This window comes from Hoplias malabaricus, chromosome 2 (genome assembly GCF_029633855.1).
Source record: "Hoplias malabaricus isolate fHopMal1 chromosome 2, fHopMal1.hap1, whole genome shotgun sequence".
Lineage (NCBI taxonomy): Eukaryota > Metazoa > Chordata > Actinopteri > Characiformes > Erythrinidae > Hoplias > Hoplias malabaricus.
In genome coordinates this window covers 53,060,376-53,073,382 of record NC_089801.1, presented here as the reverse complement: position 1 = coordinate 53,073,382, position 13,007 = coordinate 53,060,376, and the positions used below count along the sequence as shown (strand labels likewise).

The window sequence follows — 13,007 nt, the reverse complement described above, 5'->3', positions numbered from 1 at the left end:
TATTAAACATTTTTAATATGGAAACTGGAAACTCATTCATCCACATACTGCAAAGTAAAACAGTTCCATTCCATCAGACAGTTCTTCAGTTTTCTCGCAAGCGCTGGGGTCTTTGCTAGGTTGTGTGTGTTTATAGTGGAGTAATCCTTGAAGATTCGGTCAGAGTACCCTATTCATGCAATATCAGCATTCATTATATGCCGTTGATGTACTGTGGTATAATAACATTTAAAAGTACTGTACACTGAAAAACTGTGTCAGAAAAACTGTCACTGTGGTATTACTCTCACAAGTACATATTCTGTACCATTACTTACTGAACATAAATGTACCTTTTTCTATTATAATTGTAGATTTTAAAATTATGTTGTTTCATATCCAGGACTTTTATTATGTTCTTTTATTTGACACAGTTCTATAATGAAAACAAGTATTTAATTCTCCTTCTGGAGAAGAGAATGTAATGTAACTTTAGGGAACACAACTGGACTTTAAAACCACTGTTATACCTTTTAAAGATACATTTACACTGTTTGTACCTTTAGTGACCACTAACATGGAATTAGCATGGCTTGTGTGCCTGCAGAGTTATGGTTTGGCCTTGGGTTTGTGTTAAATCATGGCAATTACATTACTTTGGCCTTCCTGCACACACAGAACACATTGCCCTAATTTTACTAACAAAAACACTGACGTGGAAAGAGTAGCATAAGCTTTAATAACAGACTTTTTCTCCCAAGATTACTGTAAATACAAGCACATGAGAAAATACAAGGGTACCATGCTCTACACAGGCCTAATTCCTTTTTGTCCTTTTTATAGTTTCTGGATCACAGCCTTTAGGTCAGCAGCACAACCTTCCAACACCTCTCTAAGGCTCTCTAAGGCAAAGCCATCTGCAGCCATGTTGGAGAAAAGAGGGATGGTAGGGCAGAAAGACAGTTGAGGGGTGGAGGAATGATGGAGGGGAGGGGCATAAGAGCCCAGACCCAAGAAATCTGCGAGAGAGAGAGAGAGAGAGAGAGAGAGAGAGAGAGAGAGAGAGAGAGAGAGAGAGAGAGAATGAGAGCTGGAGCAGGAAATGAGATAGTAAGAAAGGAATTTCGGGCAGCATCCAAGATGTAGTTTAAAAAGCTCTGAACAGCAAAGTTACTAGGCCGAAGTGGGGGATGACTTCAAGAAGAAGCAGCAAATTGACACAATTTGACAGAAAGGATTGAAAGAAGGTCAACAAGAAGGGCCAAAATAGCAACACGCTAACTGTGCTTAACAGTTCCAGCAATGAGTCAAAACAAAATCAATGCAATCTGCCAGCCAAGTTGTCCCAGGCTTACAGTGAAGCTACAAGGCTAATGAAGCTAACAAGTCATAGAGCTTAAACCTTACTTATTAGCATGTAAGCATACTTAAGTCACCACACACTTTAACCGTGATACTGTATACTGCAATATTAAAAAACTGAGGGTGGTATTTATGATGTCTTATTGATTACAGTGACATTAGTGCCTTATGTGATATTTTCTACATCCAAACACCATGGAAACACATTCGCATATAGCAGTTGGACAGTACTGGGCGTACGACTGATGTAATGACACAAAAATAGATATTATAACCATGTAAACTGTATGATACCACTGCATTTAAACACTGTTGATATGCAGGCAGCCATCTTGGATTCTGTACTCAAGGTTGGTGAAACCCTCCCAACTTTCGGAGTAGGAAATCCGACTTGTGGGGGTTTTCCTCACTTTAAATATCCTGCTTGGAACTCAGAACTCCAGACAAAATAGACTTGTAACAGAATGCAGCAATAGTTCTGAACCAATTTTGGCTTTAAACAGTGCTTGAACCTGCTCTTATCATAAACGCAAGCGTAACACAGCATTTTCCTCACTTCATACAGACACATAATGATGTTTCTAATTTCTCACAATGGGATATTGAGTAACTAAATGCAAATGATGAAATTGTTTATTTTTCATTAAGATAAACAATTCTATCACAACTCTTTGAAGTGATTTAAACATCTGGAGTGTTGATTTCTTAGGGAACATTATATAAATGAAAAAATTATCACAATTAGTCATATCTTCATCACTGGATTATGCTCAGCTTTTAAAGAGGGTGAGGAGTTAACCTGACTGGATAAAACTGCAGCATGTCTAACCATGCCAGCTCATTATGTATTTACTTCAGTCTAAATCCTTTTTTGTTGTAATTGTGCTGCTCTGTGCCTTAATGCCTTTTGCAGTGGTAATAAAAAAACAGCATTTCTGCCACGTTCACACATGCCTGCACTGAGTACATCAAAAACAGAGCATAATGTATTGTACAATTAAGTGTAGTGGATAACACTGATGACTTGGAACTGATCAGTCTACAGATCAGTTCCCTGCCTCTTTCAGCACATCAGTGTTGTAGTAATGAGTCCTACAACATATTAATTCAATCTGCCTATTTTTTAATAAGGTATGTATTATGGATAAGTAGATTTTTTGCTATTTTTTTCACAAACTGTCCCTTTAATGCCAAGACTTAAACCAAGCCCTGTTAAACACTGCAGACCACACCACTAATGACACACTCGACACACATGGGCGCTTTGTTCTGCTCTGTTGCCCGGGGCGGTTGAGGGAAGGAGGAGTATCCGTCATTACGACAGCTCCGATCATGGGCACTGTCCCCTGGTGCTCTTTAATCTGCTTCATAATAACCGCTCTCATCTCGGGCTAAAGACCACACGGACCATGGGGATGACTTGTGGCTATGTGTCCTGAGTTCTGAAGGGAGCCATGGCAGCTGGTTCATTTGAAGTTTTTTATTCATATTCTATATTTATTCTCATGGATATACTTGTACGTGTGTTTGTGAGACAGTAAGGAGAGGAAAATGTGTAAGACATCCTGTCAGGCTGATTAATTTTATGAGGAGGACCTAAGAGCATGGACACAATGCCCAAATATAGCCAGGAAACAATTTTAGCTTCTGTAGCTTTATCGAGGTCATGACAGTTCTGATAACCAAACAAACACTGCTGTGAACTTTAGTTTTGCTTGTAGGACTACGAAAATATCCCACAACGTCTGCCAAAACAATCTGCCTATTAAATGTTGAAGTGCCAAAGGGGAAATCTAACAATTGTCGAAGATTTCTGCACAACTGGAGTGGGACTGAAGGATATTTTATTGCAGTTTTCCTGAGCAATATTGCAACTGAAATTTAAACTGCATTTCTTTTCTAAGAATTAAGATCCTGGCCTGTTTTATGCAGAGCATCAGACTCCCATTTATCTGTAGGTGTCATGTACAACACTATGTTTGTTTTGCCTCTTACTGGTCTACTCCATGTCCATGGCAAACATTTTTAAGTCATTGTTCTTTATAATGTAAACTATATTTAAAATGGCAGCTCCAGCAATTTGAAAATGAATGTCTCAGCCTTAACATGAAGTGTATACAAAATCTATATTCAGAGTGAAAAGCTGTGAAAAGATTCATCATAGAGAAATGTACTAGCTTGGATTTTTCATAGTGCTGTAAATAAGAACAATAAATATATATAATAATTTTAGTTCTAAAATGACACGTGGGTTTAGAGTTTACATATCGTTGCTGTCTGATTAAAATCATATTTTTACTTTACTGAGGGAACACAGCCGCTGTCCTTCACACTGTGTGAAAAGTTCATAATGACTACTTCAAAATTACTTGGAATAAAATCGTTTTACACTGATTTTCACTGAAAATTAAGGGTTTTTTTCCTTCTATAAAGTTGTTATCTTGGTGGTATACACATTTGTCACTGGACAGCAGCGATATGTAATATTAATAATGTAAAAATTGTGGGAAATCTAAAACATTTGTTTATTTATGGGACTATTTTGCCTTACAACACCATGTATTTATTCATGCCTTTACCCTGAATGATATTATGGGACAAAACTTTATTTCAAAACAATGGTGGAGCGATATATTTGTAACCACTTGACGTAATAACTCTCTATGATGTTGCTTTAAATCACACATAAAACTATGAACGTTCAGCTCCTATCACCATCGTGGGAAATTCAGACTCAGATTTCAAGCATGAAGCATTTCATATCATAACCTTCAGTGTGGCTTTCTTTACACATTAAACAAATGAATATGCAGGAATGTTTCAAAATCTCTTGAATTGTCTTTTAACGACCATACAGTATGATATGATCCACAAGGAACCAAACGTATTTGACTTGGAGTTTTACTGTGCTGTTCTATTCTTAAGTCTATTTCTAGCTTTCCATTTCATCTCCCTAGAACTAAAGCTGTGTTTCAGCTATCCACAAACGTCATCTGTCACTGTATCCACAATGAAATCCTGTGCTGGCTCAAATCCTGTTTTGGCTGTGAGGTTTCACCTCCTGGATTTAACAGGGGTCAAGGTCATGTGTTAAAAAGACCCTAAGAAGATTTCATGCTACGCCAAATCGCCATCAACAAGTCAAAGGATCAAAACAGGAAGTGGGTCTCATGTGTCAGATAGCATTTCTTTACAGAGCTGAAACAGTGAAACCTAATGACTGGGTGCTGGGGAGATGGGGGAGGTAATATGCTCTGGTAGCAAGCTGTATGTCTGCTGAAATGGATACAGAGGGAGAGAAAGAGAGAGAGAGAGAGAGTGCAAGAGAGAGCACTTTATCCAGATGCCCTCTCCATTCATAAAGTTCCTTGCTTCGGCATTAAGCCCAATCTTTCCTGGACTCTCACTGGGCATACAGTGTATATATATAACCCATCATTTAGACTTCCTGGTTTAGAGCTCTTCACTTTTTAAATGGAATCTGTCAGTTTTTTTTTTACTGTGGTGGTATCCACAAGGGTATTCTGTGCCTTCAGTTAGGGAACATAACTGTACCATATTCTATAATAATAGTTGGTTTTAAAATTGTGTTGATTTCATGTGCCCCATCAGATTATGTTCTTTTATTTTACACTGTTCTCTAATGAAAGTTTACAGATATTCACCTCTCCTTCTAGAAAAGAGAATGTAATGCAACTTTAAGGAACTGAAAAAAAAAAAACACAGTCGTGCCCTTAAAGTTACATTTTCACTGTTTGTACATATTAGTGTCTGTAAAGTACCTTTTTTTCTTAGAGTGTGGAAGATGACGCAGGTTCTGAAAAGCCAACTCACTGTGACAGCTTCTCTAAACCATACTTTCAGTTTCACCATTATCAAGATAGAATAATATTGTGGGTTGAGATGGACCGAAAATTATTCCAACAAGCAGAGAAGTGGCATCAACATCTGCAAACATCTAATAAGTTCATTTATTTCATGCACCAACCAATAATTTGCACCCGAGCTCTACACAAGTAAACCGCATTTGCAAAGTTCTCTCAAAGTTTCTTGAATTTACCAGCTGATATTTCTGTGTGATTTATGAATCATTTTACATTCAAATAATTGGATCCAGAACCCTATTCCAACAGCAACAAACCTTTGAACACACTTATTTTTAAAAACATAAATTTAAAGTTCCACAGGTTCTTGAAAAAAGAGATTTTCATTTCAGAAGATTGAAATAGCTCATCAAGCCACAGCCAGTCGGCACACTGTTGCTCAGCCTCCCCTTACCTCACCACAATGTACAGATATATCTCCAGCAAGTTCTGTTTTGAATGCTGTACACTCACTTTTAACTTTTGCGACAGTAATCTTGCTAAATGCTAAGGAATACCAATTTCTTCATGTGCAAAATCACCAGCTATAGTTTAACTCCTGCTCACTTTCAATCATAGCACCATATTTAATGAGCCTGGATATATATCCGAAAGGCTCAGTAGACTTTCCAAGGTTAAAGGGTCTGCTTGATACTGTGGCTCTTATTTACCCCTATTTATAGAGGCTGTTCCTCTGAGAAAGCATTACTCTTACTTGAGTGAGGGTTCAAACTGGGACAAGGAGAATGGGCTGTGTAGAGTTCCACAGGGTACAAACCATCAATCAGTGGACAAGTAAATCACACATGCTTTTCCAGGTACCACTTTGGAAAATACAGCAATTATTCATATGTTTAATATAAGTGTTTTATATTCATGTTTATATTAAACAAACAATCAAACAAACACTGGCTTCTGACTTGGATATACACCTCTGTAAAAATGTATATAAACATATCTGCACCTGTATGGTAGAAAATTTAATGAGTAGCTGCTCACTTAAGCCATTATAAACTATACATCTTGAGTTTCAAGCAAACTCTGGCTGCATCCCAATTGCGCATTTAACACTAATTCTAACTAGTTTTTGAGTATGTAGTATAGTTAGTGTCAATGTTGGGTATACTTAGGGTTGTAAAATTCAGGGAATTTTCAAAGTTGGGAAATTTACCATGGAGATTAACAGAAATTAACAGGTAATTATGGGAATTAACAGGTATTAATGGGAATAAAATGGGAATATTCAAAGCTAAAGGTGAGAAACTTACATATAGCTGGTAAAAATATACTGAACCATAATCTTGACTAAAATAATTAGTTATGATACCAAAACAGTTGAACAGCAAAGCCGCTCCTCAATCCCAGGCACATGACACATACACACTGAAGGGCTATTGAGACCACACCCCCTGCACTCCATCACATATACAGCATATTTCCAGATGATTTCTAGAAATCTGACATGCTTCACTATTGAAAGTATACATTAGGAACAAAGCACTACCTAAAGTCAGGTACTTTCTGACAAAATATATTGACAGTAATAGCATTAAAACATTTAAGCAACTATTAAATCAAGGTGTATTCTCACAGTTGCTTGCTATCTGGTAAATCAGAAAAGCAATTTCATTTAAGAGACTAGTTTACCAAGAATAGCAAGAGGTTATCTTACCAGGGCAAGCTACTTATATTTTTTTTCCTTCAACTGGTTTCTGTAACCAATAATTAATACTTATTATTTATTTATTTAACATTTTGAAGACCACGAGCTTTAGTGTTTTCACACTTTGTCCTTTTTTTCAACAGATGAATGCCACGTAGTTATTAATTTTATTATGCCTTCATGTCTGCTGTTGACAAAAAAAATGGTACATTGATGATAATGTATGATAGTTCCTTTAAATTATCCGATATTACCTATTAATTCCAATAGATTCCCATAGATTTCCATGGAAAGTTTACATTTTAGAATATTTCCAAAGTTCCCTAGCTCAAGTTCCCATGGAAAGTTACCGGTAATTTATTGGAAATTTATCGGACATTTCCACCCCTTTGCAACCCTATGTATACCAAAAAACATCCACAATGAAAGTTTAGCTCTGTCCCATTATATTGCCCTACTACACCTTGACAGTGCACTAAAGGATACACGGGGGTTGTAAAATGCACATATAATACACTATTTTAGAGCAGACACTGTTATTTTATGACCTACACTGTGCAATACGTGGTTTGGAGGGAGATATTTGAGATTCAGCCTTTGAGAAAATAAGGGAGAGTTTTGGAGCTGGAGCTTGGTATTACATGTGTTGTCATAGCAACAGTTAATCACGTCCTGTTAGTAAGAAACAGTGTAGTATTTTAATACTCTTTGTACTAGCCTGTTGAACTCATACTATTAAAATAAGTAAAATTATATTCTGTATAGTGTGTATTACACAACTGCAACAAAGGTTCTGAGTAGAATCACTGAAGCAGGAAAAGTGGCACCATATTATATGAGGTCATACGTTACAATATCTAAGCCAAACTATCCATATGCCAAATATTACAAAACAATAAAGCAGATAGTAGGTTAATTTTTGGTGAGAGGGAGAAAAACAACAAAATTTTCTCTCTGTTTTCCTCTTAGTTCTGGAAACTGCACCTAGTACACCTGTTTCCATTACTCGCAAATATCACCTCTACAAACATCTGTACACAATGCAGAAAAATGTTCTCAGACACAGTTAGAGAAGAATATTTTACCCTTAAGACAAAATCCGATGAGCAAAACTAATCCCTGTAAATCTGTCATTTCCCCGGTGAGACTTTTCTCCTTTCTTAGCGACTTCAACAACATCCACTAAGAGGTTTTTGGGGAAACTCTGTGGGCCAGGTGCCAGAGGAGGCCCTGTGGCCTGTGGAAGCTGAGAACACTTCCGGCCCTTGAAACACTTCTCCTCCTAAAGAACTGGTGAGTGACTAAATTCAGGCATTCAGCAGTTGGAGCCCCGTCCAGCTTCCAGCTTGTCTCTTCTGCCCAGCTTCTCTTTCCTTTACACTCACCATGCTCCTCCTCCATAAACCGCACTCACCCCACGGCTGTCTGCAAAGACATTTAGCCCTAAAGATTTTTTTGTTGTGTGTGTGTGTTCTGGGGTTTGAGAGAAACATGGAAATGGTGGCAAAACGTCTGGACTCTGTTTGAAAGGCAATCTGTGCTTCCATCTGGTTTGAGTTAGCCCAGTACTTCCCAGGAACACTGAAAACAGGCTGCTTCGAGCTGCTTTGTAGTTCTTTCAGCCAATCAGGAAGTGATTTGGAGTACTTTCCTGTTTCCTCCCTGCCAGAAGCTCCCGAGCTCAAGAAGCTTCCTCCAGACATAAGCGCCCTCAGGAAACAAGGCGGAGAACTCCATATATGTACCAAAACAATCCAGCACTCTTCTCTTCCTGGTGGAAGCATAGGTTTGACAAAGTGAGTTCAGTCCCCCTATGTGCAACCTAAGGTACCCACCCAGTGTGCGAATTATACAATGACTATTATGGTGGGGGGAGATTTTACTCCAAGATGTAAAGGGAAACTAGGCATATGCTTCAGTGAACTGACATCTTACAATCTTTACAGCAAACAAGCTTCTGTTAGCATTCATCCATAAGCATGTGACAGTCGAAAGACCCATTCGGCTGTTTCATTTTGCCATAGAGCGGCGATTCTCAACTGGTGGGGACACGTTCTGGGCGGGTCGCGGCCAGCTTGTAATAAATGAATCCATTTTTTAAAAAATGAATCATGAAGAATAATTAATGCTCATCTTTTCACACGTTTCCTCCGAGTGCGCCGGTTTCCTCCCACGGTCCAAAAACACACGTTGGTAGGTGGATTGGCGACTTAACAGTGTCCGTAGGTGTGAGTGTGTTGAGTGTGTGTCACCCTGTGAATGACTGGCACCCCCTCGAGGGTGTGTTCCTGCCTTGCGCCCAGTGATTCCGGGTAGGCTCCGGCCCCACCACGACCCTGAACTGGATATGCGAGTTCAGACAATGAATGAATGAATGAATGAACTTTTATACATACATTTTAACACACATAATTAGAGAATAAAACCTCATACCTTTGAGCACAAAGTCAAGTGAAGGGTCTGCTGACTATTTTATCTGTTTTTATCCTTCTTCCTTCTTAACACAAGCTCAGCGCTAAACTCACAACTGCAGTGAGCTACTGGGCTTGTTTTTCTCCACCCGTTTTTAGACTGTCACATCGCCAGTCAGTGAGCACCTACTGCGCCCCCTCCCTGTGACTCACTTCTTCTTCTTCTTTTGGCTGCTCCGTCCCGTCAGAGGTCACCCCAGCGAATCAACCGCAAACCGCACCATCGATCTGGCACAATTTTTAAGCAGAGTGCTCTTTGTGACGCAACCCTCCCTATTTATCCAGGCTTTCGGACATGTTACACCAAATTCTGTGACCGTCAATTATGTGATCCTAGAGGTCGTTAGTTTATGTCCAGCATAAGGGTCACAGTTTCTGACAGCTGTCGTCAGAATTTGGGACCCCACTGAATATTAATTACATAAATGTACTTAAACCTGAATGTTTATAAGGTTTACATGGAGATTCCGTGGGGGTCACAAATTCTGTCAGCATCTGTCAACAATTGTGACCCCCTATGCCAAACCTATAAAGTTGCGCCCTCTAGGGTCACAGAATTCTTCCGAGTCGCCAATCCACTGTGAGAGTTAACTGGAGCACCTGGAGGAAACCCATGCGAACACAGGGAGAACACACCAAACTCCTCACAGACAGTCACCCAGAGCAAGGCTCGAACCCACAACCTCCAGGTCCCTGGAGTCATGTGACTGCAACACTACCTACTGCACCACCATGCCGCCCTTCCCTGTGGCTCATGTTCAACGTTTGTCCGTGTTCTTAAAGACACAGAACAGAAATTTGACAAAGCACACACACGTCATAAATTCCACCCTCATTTTAGTATACAGTATACAGTATTATCGTTATACCACCCAAACCCTACTTAAGACATTATTAAGCATTACTAAATGATTAAGCAAGATTAAAGACCAGACAAGAAAGGTATGGCCCACTTCAGGGGTGTCTGAACTCCTGTTATACAATACTTCCAGTCATGAATATGGGAAATATATTGCAATATTTACAATTACATGCAAGAATTTACATGCTTTGAGCCCCCTGAACTGATGTTTTTTTACCTATTGCTGGGGAGGCCAGACCACCCTCTAATCTCCCTGTAATTCAGACAATAGCCATACTCCATAAAATTTCATTCAGTGAAATGAAATGCATGAATTGGGTTATAAAACAGCCACATACTTAGAGACATTTGGGGTTTCAATGTATGCCTACATATTTTATTCTGTTTCATTTTTTACTTGACCAAATAGGAACTGTTATTAACATTTGTGGCCCATACTATAATTACATAATTGTTATTGTTGACTTTTCAAGGTTCTGTGCACACACAGAGTATATATATATATACACACACAGACTTAGTTATCTACATTTTTATCATGCAATCTTTAAAGACAGTTTGCTGCATATTAATAGGCAAGAAAACATACATTCACACCCTGTCCTGTAACTAAAGATTTACCCTTTATAGGGTGTGCCTCACAAATGTGCAATAACATTAACCACATGCAACTACATCTCAGTCACAGATGCTGTTTACTTCCTGTCTCAGTAAGCACACTAATGCAAATGCTGTTTTAACACAACACTTGATACTACACGTGATACTGCGACCCCACCCAAGTAAGAAGGCACTAATGGACGAGGTGGAGCCCACAATCAAGCAACGGGTTTGAAAGTTGATTTGCATCTCATTATAACACAGGTATTACCGTCTTTCACCTGGGTGTCACGTTGCAACTCATTTGTAATAGTTAGCATGTTGGCAATGTCATCACTTCACAATTTCATATGCATATGACAGAGTCGAGAAAAGGCTGTTAGAACCTGTATCATCTCAAAGTCACTGTGATTTAATAATAAATCATCCCAGTCCCACGTGATGTGTCCAAGGAGATGTTCAACAAAAGTGGCACTTCCACTTAAACGGACATACCCTGTGTCTGGTAGAGTGGTCTGTACTGTTTCATCTTCTGTGCAGAGAAACGAAAGGCGATGTTTTGATGCTCCGTGACATGCACAGAGCAAAACACGTGGCTGTGCAATGTGTGGTCTTGCGGTGCACACATCCCCCCACCAGCATGTGTTGAAGCATTCTCACCCATAACAATGTACCACACCTGCACGCTGAGATTAGAGGACTTGGAGACACTGTGAGTGCACAGTTCTATCATCTTGCATGTGACCACATTAGAAAAGACAGTATCTATAAAAATGCAAGCATGGCTCTATAGGGTCTCACAGCTGAGTTTCAGTCCGATAAAGCAGAACGCAGCCCTGAAAAACATCTGCTGCTTTAATATGATCTCATTGTGTTCACAATCTCCTATGTGATTGCTACCAGCATGTGTCGGAGCGTTCTCTGAACGGTGTGCCCAACCTGCACACTCAGATTAGACGGCTTGTAGAACCAGTGGGTGGCTTGTTCACTGCTCTCCTTCTTGCGAGGACGGTTCAGGAATGTGACACTCTTAAAGAGGGTTTTATCTATGAAACTCACACACAGCTATGGTGAACAGCACGACTGAGCTTCAAACCATTCAGCCTGTTAAAAACAGAACAAAGCTGACATCTGGAAGACGGAAAGCTGTGCAAGAACACAGGAATGAGGTGGACATCACACTGACCTCTCACATTTTTTCTCTGCCCCCTGTCAAGCATCTCAAACTGCAGTGTGAATATGCAAGATCCAAGGCTTCTTATATTCTTGCCAATACTAGAAACCCAGAACACAGTCATTAGGACTGTAACTTAGTTCATGTGGAAGTAAGAGGCACGTCTGGACAAAGTGAATTTAAATCATTTTTCAACGTGTCTGTATTCTCGCGTGTATGCAAAAAAAAAATAAAAAATAAAAATAAAAAACAGGAACTTCTGCCTTTTTATATGATCTCATTGAATTATCCACCTTTTGTCTCGTTTGATGCACTGGTGTCTGCGCAAATGTGCAAAAGTCCAGCACAGTCCATGCGGGAAAGACCCAGGGGAAAACGAGGAGCAAGAGGAATAAAGAAGAACAAGATACAAGCCACATCTTTCCAGTGCCAGTTATAAGAAAACAAGGCGCTGTGGGAAAGAACGGGGAGACCGTTCAGAGTCAAAACAGGACTGGAAACGACCCAGACGGACACACACGGTACCAACATCTGTACGTAGTCAACATTTAACTGCGGGGTTCTAGCTCCAACCCCCTGCGTAAGCTCCTCTCTTGAAATATCCCAGTCTCCATGAACGCTATACCACGTTCAGGTTTTATATTTTTGTGCGTGTGACATAAATATAATCCCTATGTGTTGAATGCGCTTTGGACGGACGAGCCCTGTTTATTCAATGCTGAACTGCTTTAAAAAACCGCTGAACCTTCGAGTAAGAATGAGAAATACGATTCACATCGTAGAGAAAGCAGGAATGTGATTCGAATTTGAAAACACAACAGCTCGCGCGCAACGTCCGAGCCGAGGCTCCCTCGTGTAACGTTATTTTCTCCCATCAAGAACTCACCTATTTTTATTTTGACGCTCTGAAAAACTCTCAGTCCTTCCTCTTCCACCGCCATGCTCGCAGCCCCGCGGCTCTTCTTCCCGTTCAGGCTCCTTCTCCGTCTCTCGGCTACCGTTCACCGCTGTACGTTCCCTGTCGACTCTCTCC

At 39.8% G+C, this 13,007-nt stretch overlaps 1 protein-coding gene across 2 annotated transcripts in view; it reads right to left on the bottom strand.

Moving 5' to 3' along the window:
* The window catches only part of rasa3 (RAS p21 protein activator 3), a 78,587-nt gene extending 65,580 nt beyond the window's left edge, over nucleotides 1–13,007 (bottom strand). For both annotated transcript variants that reach the window (XM_066660117.1, XM_066660118.1), the window contains exon 1: nucleotides 12,861–13,007. In XM_066660117.1, the coding sequence (XP_066516214.1) occupies nucleotides 12,861–12,915 (55 nt within the window). In that variant the 5' untranslated portion in view covers nucleotides 12,916–13,007. The remainder of the gene's footprint in view (nucleotides 1–12,860) is intronic.